At 44.6% G+C, this 8,592-nt stretch overlaps 1 protein-coding gene across 1 annotated transcript in view; it reads right to left on the bottom strand.

The window, feature by feature from the left end:
* Positions 1 to 8,592, bottom strand: part of prkg1b (protein kinase cGMP-dependent 1b) — a gene marked incomplete in the record, with an annotated part of 83,605 nt that overhangs the window by 61,022 nt on the left and 13,991 nt on the right. The window contains 1 exon segment of the mRNA XM_014329643.2: positions 3,235 to 3,401. Within this exon segment, the coding sequence (XP_014185129.1) occupies positions 3,235 to 3,401 (167 nt within the window).

Here is an 8,592-nt window from a genome sequence, read left to right as displayed (position 1 = left end):
CACACAATCTGCCTGCCTGAACCTCGTCCTCTCACACCAGACTCCATTCAAAAACGGGCAGTTTTAACATTGAATTGCTTCATTTAAAATCTGACAAAAGGATCTTTTTCACATTGTGAGGATCGCTCTGAATTTCAGCATGGGTGTTATTCACCCGGCAGCTTTTACTTAGATATAAATGTCATCAGTTGTTTCACACCACTCGCTGCCTGCCACCCACCGACACGGAGGATTGGCCATCTGGAGAATTGTTGTCCCTGTGAGGCCAGCATGACTGGGACAAAGGGATTTAAATGTACTGATAACACAGAGTGACAGTCTGACCGATGGCAGGTTTGAAGGAAGAAATCCTACAGTAATGATTCCAGGAGAATATTAAGAAAAATATGCCATTGAAATTCGTGAAACTCAAAAAAACCACCTGTGCTGCTGTGCCTGAGCACCTCAAGATACCAGGACGTCATTAAAACTGTGAGAGCTGCTGAATGTGAATGGATGACTAACTGGATGCACACGAGCATGCAGGTTAGGCGTCCTGAGTGCAGCTTCAGCAACGCCCTGTGTTTTCAGTGGGAGGATCACGTTTCTACGCAGGCTTCTTATGTAACACAATAACCTCAAATGCAGCTAAAAATAAAACAAAAGCACTCTGGATAGGAACGGCAGAGCAAGGCTGCAGGGTTACCGGTTCGATCCCCGGTTCCTTCTGTTCGAGTGTCCTTCGGCAAAAATAATGAGCACCGAAAGCTTCGGGTCAAAGAAAATGAAAAGCAAACAAAAGGATCCACGGTGTTCATGCTCTCTTAGCTTCTGAGCAGAAACAGTGAAGCTTGAACTGACTCGTTCCCTCCGAAAGGGAATGTTTCAGCAGCACAACCTTTCATAAATCTGTCTTTGCTGTTTGCAGGCTGAAAGTGTTTCTTTGAGGATAATTATCAGTTATCTGCACCCAAGCTACAACATTTATGCTGCCGACAGCTTTTAGGTTTGTGTTGGCAGCACTTAAGCTGCATACAGGTCAAATAAAAAGGCTGGCTTGGTGTGACAGAGGAGGATGCTGGGACGGAAGGAGATGATCAGCTATGGTGACCCATGAAAGGAGCAGCTGACAGAACAAGACGACCTTCATCTCAGTGTTAAACTCCCCCAGTGTAGTGTTCACCCCAGCCTTCTCCTTCTCCTAACCAAGCGTTGTTGGTTAGTCAGTGCGAGTGAAACATCAGAGGAACAAAGCAGGGACGAGAACCTCAGTCCTGTCTGAGCATGTGGACAACAGGTGAGAACTCCCTGCATCAGGTGATAGTGGAAGGGTTTCAGCCTGATTCCAGCCCACTGCCTGTCCTCCACGGGACCGTTGCGTGTTTTATTTAATTTATTTAATTTATTTATTTTATGTTCTTATTTATAATAAAGCTCAATAATAAATTTGACTTGTTCAGACTCAGGCAGTCGCGTTAACCCTAACCTGTCAGCCAAACTGAGACATGTTTGGTAAATTTGCAAGTTCTTTTTGTTCCTAATAAAACAAGAACATGTTACATTGTTACATTGAGTCTCTTTAATTCATTCCTTTAAACAAACTAATGACTGAACGTGAATCAAAAGCACCCAAATGATCTGAAGTCCTCTGTAGGTGACAGCTCCATCTCGTCAAGTGATGACCTCACGGCGGTCTAATGTTACATGCGACGCCATGCTTCAGTGACGTTTCAGTTTCTTGTGGAAATCCATGATTTTTGGAAACAGCTGATGGTGATGAAGGCGGAGCGTCCTGTTCAGTGAAAAACACGAGGGAGACTCTGAATATTGCCTGCAGTCACTTTATTTCCTGTCCTGTCGTTTTCCAGCAGTTGATTCACAGGTTAGTTAGTTAGTTAGTTAGTTAGTTAGTTAGTTAGTTAGTTAGTTAGTTAGTTAGTTAGTTAGTTAGTTAGTTAGTTAGAGTTGGTGATGTGGCTGTAGTGATGTCACAGTTCTTGTGAGCAGTGAACTCGTGCCAACACGTTCCCATCATTCTTCGTTCCTCTCTTTCTTTTCTGCCGTTTGCTCACTGATTGGCTGTTCAGACACACTGTCATTCATCTTTGTGACCGCACTAAGTTACTTTTTACCTACAGGACGATTTTTGTGATTTTTTTTTCCACAAGCAGAAAAATGTTGTGTTTGAGTTCTCCTCTTCCTCACAGCAGCAGAAGTAGTGTGCGGTGTGAAGGCAGCAGGGAAAACAGCAGCAGAGTGGAGGTGAAAGCCTTCAGGCGCTCTGACACGTTACGCAATGTCGCGCTGCTCTGACATGTTCCCGGCGGCCGAGCAAAGTACATCCTGAAGGTCGAACGGCGCTCTGGGAAACTTCAGGCGGAAATGTCACGGAACTCTGAGATACCGCTTGTTAAGGAGTTTCCATGTCGCTACACTTCATGAATTCACCGCCACACAGAAGACCTGTGAAATTATTCACTCCTCAGCTCATTGGAGGAAATGTAGTCATTAAAGAATAAATGAGTTCCATAATTATTTATTTCAAGAAGCTGAAAGCTGGAATCCTATTTCTCGTGTAGTGATAAACAATTTCCTCACGAGCCGCCGTAATGAACTTTTTCATGTTTCTGTGTCTCCAAAGGTTTGGCTCAGTGTTCTCGTCTTCAAACCTCTTTACAAACTTTCATTCACCCACCAATGGTCTCAGAGGCACAATGGCAGGTTTAGTTTGGAGAAACACGATCGTTAAAGCAAACCTGAAGGGTCGGCTTCTTCTAGAGATGAGATTTGTATTATCTAATGTGAGACAGTTCCTTTAAAAAAAGCTTCGGAGTGAGGAGAGGTGCTGTCTGTCACCAACCACACATTCAAAGATGCTCACAATGAGCATTGCACTACAACTACAGCTCAAAATGCACAGTTTTTATTCGTTCAAGGAAAAACATCAAGTTCTTTAAGAACCAGCAAAAAAGAAACATCTGATAAACTCTCAGGACAAAAAAAATGACACAGGAAAGTCTAACAACCAGAACAGACCTGAGTGGCAACAAGCTGCACGGCCTGGTTCAAAAGTCCCCTCACCTCAGATCAAAAGTAGTTTTTCACCCAGAATTTTCCCCAAATTCCCCAAACCTGAAAAGTTCTTGAAAAGAGAAATTTCTGCCAGAAATACCTCGCTTTAAAAATAACTGTTGACAGAGAAATAAATAAATAGATCCTGAAGAGTGACAGAAAACCAAACCGTGGGTTCCTCACCTTCCATCACAAACACCAGCGAGCCCACGTCACCCTCTTTAATGATGCACGAGTCCTTCCCATAATCCACCGGGTACATGCAATCCACGATCTCCTGAATCTGAGACAGCTCCAGGTTCTTCATGAAGTCATTGTCCAAGATGGCCTCCTTTATCAGCTCCTTCGATCTGAGAGGAGGAGAGAGGACAACAGGTCAGTAAGTAAGTCCTTATTCTACTTTCATGAGTATACCTTTATCCTACACGCCTCCTCATTATCAGGGGAAATGTATCTGTGCCGCTATGTTTGGAGGATAAGAGCAAACACCTGTGCGTCTCAAAGTCGGTATCACCTGCATGCACACCTCTCTGGACGGGATAGAGGTCTCAATCTTTATGTGCAAAATAAACTGCCTGTGCGCTGATGTCCTACCAAGTTTTTCTCATTTTTCATGCAGAAATACAGCGTTAGAATAAAGAAGCACCACAGAGCTTAAATTAGTCTCCGAACCGCTGCGATTATCGAAGGCTTAAGTATGAATCATGCAAATATTATGGTTGAACCTCACGGTTGTTTCACTTATGACTCATCTGATGATTATCTGATTCAAAAGTTGCTTTAAAAACCAGTGGCCTTGTCACTTGGTGTTCGCTCGCTCAAACACAGTGGTGTTTCTGAGTAGCTTATCTGCTTAGCAATTTCATTAAAAACTGTTAGATACATTCTTTTTTCATATTACAATCTTCACGTGCTTATCAGAAGCACACTTTCTGTGTACTCACTACCTACACTCTCTGTCTCTGTACTGTTTCGCTAGCTTAGCTTAGCTCGTAGCCGACTCGTTAGCACCATGGCTACTTCACCTCTCCCTCCTGCACTTTCTTGCTCCTTGTGTCAGATGTTTAGTTACTCCTCGGCCTCCTTTAGCAGTAATGATATCTGTAACAAATGTAGCATATTTGCAGCTCTGGAGGCCAGGATTACTGAATTGGAGAATCTGCTTCGCATCCTTCATTCACCCGTAGCTAGCCAGGCCCCTGTAGCTGGTGCAGCCGAAGATAGCGTAGGCCCCGCTAGCTGTTCCCCGGCAGACCCCAAGCAGCTGGGGAAAGAGGGCGGCTGGGTGACGGTGAGGAGGAAGCATAGTCCTAAACAGAAGCCCCAGGTACACCACCAACCCGTTCATGTGTCTAACCGTTTTTCCCCACTCGGCGACACACCCGCCGGGGGTCAAACTCTGGTAATTGGTGATTCTGTTCTCAGACATGTGAAGCTAGAGACACCGGCAACCATAGTCAGTTGTCTTCCAGGGGCCAGAGCAGGCGACATTGAAGGAAATTTAAAACTGCTGGCTAAGGTTAAATGTATGTAAATAAGGGTAAAATTCACGTCGGCGGTAATGACACCCAGTTACGCCAATCGCAGGTCACTAAAATCAATATTGAATCAGTGTGCAACTTTGCCAAAACAATGTGGGACTCTGTAGTTTTCTCTGGTCCCCTCCCCAATCAGACCAGGAGTGACATGTTTAGCCGCATGTTCTCCTTAAATTGCTGGCTGTCTGAGTGGTGTCCCAGAAACAATGTGGGCTTCATAGATAGTTGGCAAACCTTCTGGAGGAAACCTGGTCTTGTTAGGAGAGACGGCATCCATCCCACTTTGGATGGAGCAGCTCTCATTTCTAGAAATATGGACAAATTTATTAAACCCCCCAAAATATGACTATCCAGAGTTGGGACCAGGAAGCAGAGTTGCAGTCTTACACGCCTCTCTGCAGCTTCTCTCCTCCTGCTACCCCCCCAAAAACCCATCTCCATAGAGACTGTGTCAGCTTCCAAACAGACAAAAACAAACTAAAAACCAGCAACAAACAACTGAAACATAAACAATTACAAAGAAAGAACAATACAGTATCCACATCTGAACCAAAGAGTAAAACAGTGAAATGTGGATTATTAAATGTTAGGTCTCTCTCCTCCAAGTCTCTGTTAGTACATGACTTAATAAATGATCAACAAATCGATTTACTCTGCCTTACAGAAACCTGGTTGCAGCAGGATGATTATGTTAGTTTAAATGAATCAACACCCCAGTTTTCAGGCCCCTCTTCTGTGGAACCAGCTTCCAGTTTGGATTCAGGAGACAGACAATATCTCTACTTTTAAGATCAGGCTTCAAACTTTTCTTTTTGCTAAAGCATATAGTTAGAGCTGGACCAGGTGACCCTGGATCCTCACACCGAACACGATAGACACGAGCGAAAACGCCCCAGACGCCCCTAATTTGACGTGTGCACATTCGCACCTCGTCGCGTGTCCAACACAAATCAATCGCGCCTCAAAATTGCATATTTTGACATGCGTGAACCGGAAATGTGGGAGGGATGTGGGAGGAAGTTGTGCCAGACCGGTATCTTTGCAAGATGGCAGCTGTCGAGCTAGCGTTTGAAGAGAGAGTCTCCCTTCTGTATTTACTGTGGAGAGCAGAGCAGCAGCGTTAAGGACGTCCTCGCCGTACCTGGGTCCATCAGGTCCTGCAGACGCGCGAGCAGTTTGGTGAGTTTCACCACTTGCTCCAGGATCTGCGCCTGGATGACGGCCGACTCCAGTGCTATCACCGTCTTTCACTCGGCCAGTTTGAGGACCTGCTGTCCCGCGTTGGTCCCAGCATCGCCCGCCTAGACACCAACTACAGGCGCTCAATCCCACCTGCAGAGCGCCTGTCCGTCTGCCTGAGGTTAGTAAAAGTGTTTAATACGGTAGTCCTTTATTGATACCTGTGCTAATATGCTAAGCTATTGTTTATACACTGCTAACATGGATGTGCTATGCTAACAGTGAATGCTGTCGGTGTTTACTGAAAGCAAACTGTGGTACAGAGACGACTATTTATAATATTTCTAGTGATACTCAGAAGCTCTCATCAAGTCCCGATTTAATTCGATTTATGCTGTTATCAGTGTTTGCGATGATAGCATGGCTGTGGTGTCACATCAATGTATGCGCTCGGTGTTTGCTGATATCAAACTGTAGCATTAGCACCACTGAGTTAACCTTTGTAGTGATACTCACTCCTTTTTATTTAGACCTGGTTTAATTCTGGGATAGTTGAATATTTGTTATATAATCACCACAGACTGTTTTACATTATATCTAATATATATCATGTAATTATCCTTATAATTACAAAATGTTTTATGTAAGATTTATGTTTTGTAATTTAAATCTGACAGCACAAAAGTATTTTGGAATTGGAATAATGTATTTGTAACTGCAGTACACATAATACTCATTTTAAACAATTTTCTCCAGGTTCCTTGTCACCGGGGACTCCTTCAGGACCATCGCATTCAGTTTTCGAGTCGGTGTGTCCACGGTGAGCCAGATCATCCCCCAGGTAGCGACGGCCATCTGGGACTGTCTAGTGGACGATTTCATGGCTGCGCCTTCAACTGCAGACTGGCAGTCCATTCCAGGAGCGCTGGAACTTCCCTCTCTGCTGTGGAGCTCTGGATGGGAAGCACGTCCAGACGAAGGCACCCCCCAACTCAGGATCCATGTTCCACAACTACAAGGGAACTTTCTCCATTGTTCTCCTTGCGGTTGTGGATACAAAACATACTAATACAGTGGGATGCAAAAGTTTGGGCAACATTGTGAAAAGTAATTATTTTCCTGTACAAATTGTTGGTTGTCTCAATAAAAATTGTCAGTTAAATACATCATATAGGAGACACACACAGTGATATTTGAGAAGTGAAATGCAGTTCACTGGATTTACAGAAAGTGTGCAATAACTGTTTAAACTAAAGCAAGCAGGTGCATAAATTGGCAACACAAAAAAAGAGAAATAACATAAATATGTAGTGTATATCAATGTGTGTGTCTCCTATATGATATATGTAAGTGACATTTTTTACTGTAACAGCGATTCATACAGGAAAATAATGACTATTAATAAGGTTGCCCAAACTTTTGCATCACACTGTATATAGGAACATAGTGAAGACAAGTTATTTAAGAGAGTAAAGAGAGGTTAGTTTATTTTGGAGTAGAGCTCCATTTATTAAGAAAATTTTAAAAAGACAGGAACACTCTTTAGAGGTTTGTGGGTGGCTCTTAAAAGAGCCGTTGTGGGGAAGTCACTCAGACTTCAAACAGGCTACTCCTTTGGTTGCCAAGACACGGCTCCCTCCGCCGAGAAGTGGGCCATGAACTTCTCCCTCACCAGGACAGCCTCTCTGGAGGAGTTGTTTGCTGCTACACGACCCAGGCCTTGCAACGGCTCCACCACAGCAGGTGCCACACCCCTCACAGCAGGTGCCCCTCTCTCGTCCACACAGCGCAGAAAATTGTGGAGAACACACGTTGCCTTCACACACTTCTCCGCAATTTCAGGACGGAGCTCCATGGCGCGCCGATACAACCTCCACTGTGAGGAGAGGATACCGAAGGCACCCTCCACTATCATCCTGGCCCTGGAAAGGCGATAGTTAAAGATCCTCTTCTCTAAAGGGAGGAGGCGTCCAGGGAAAGGTCTCATGAGCTCACGCCGCAGCGGGAACGCTTCATCAGCCACAAAGACATGGGGCTGGGCTCCACGGTGTTCTCCACCAGGTAGAGGCTGGTCAGGAGGCAGATGGAGAGTCCCAGCCCGAAGAGCCTGACCAAAGGTGGAGTTGGCCAGAATACCACCGTCGCTGGTCCTCCCGTACCCCCCAACATCAATGACGCGGAAGCGATGCTCTGCATCCACAACCGCAAGGAGAACAATGGAAAAAGTTCCCTTGTAGTTGTGGAACATGGATCCTGAGTTGGGGGGTGCCTTCGTCTGGACGTGCTTCCCATCCAGAGCTCCACAGCAGAGAGGGAAGTTCCAGCGCTCCTGGAATCCCTCTGCGATGGACCGCCAGTCTTCAGTTGAAGGCACAGCCATGAAATCGTCCACTAGACAGTCCCAGATGGCCGTCGCTACCTGGGGGATGATCTGGCTCACCGTGGACACACCGACTCGAAAACTGAACGCGATGGTCCTGAAGGAGTCCCCGGTGGCAAGGAACCTGGACAAAATTGTTTAAAATTAGTATTATGTGTACTGCAGTTACAAAATACATTATTCAAATTCCAAAATACTTTTGTGATGTCAGATTTAAATTACAAAACATAAATCTTACATAAAACATTTTGTAATTATAAGGATAATTACATGATATATATTAGATATAATCTAAAACAGTCTGCGGTGATTATATACAAATATTCAACTATCCCAGAATTAAACCAGGTCTAAATAAAAAGGAGTGAGTATCACTACAAAGGTTAACTCACAGTGGTCCTCATACCACAGTTTGCTATCAGTAAACACCGAGAGCATCATTGA

This window comes from Haplochromis burtoni, unplaced genomic scaffold (genome assembly GCF_018398535.1).
Source record: "Haplochromis burtoni strain Fernald_Lab_line unplaced genomic scaffold, NCSU_Asbu1 Contig_594, whole genome shotgun sequence".
Taxonomy (NCBI): domain Eukaryota; kingdom Metazoa; phylum Chordata; class Actinopteri; order Cichliformes; family Cichlidae; genus Haplochromis; species Haplochromis burtoni.
This window is presented reverse-complemented; position numbering and strand designations above follow the sequence as displayed.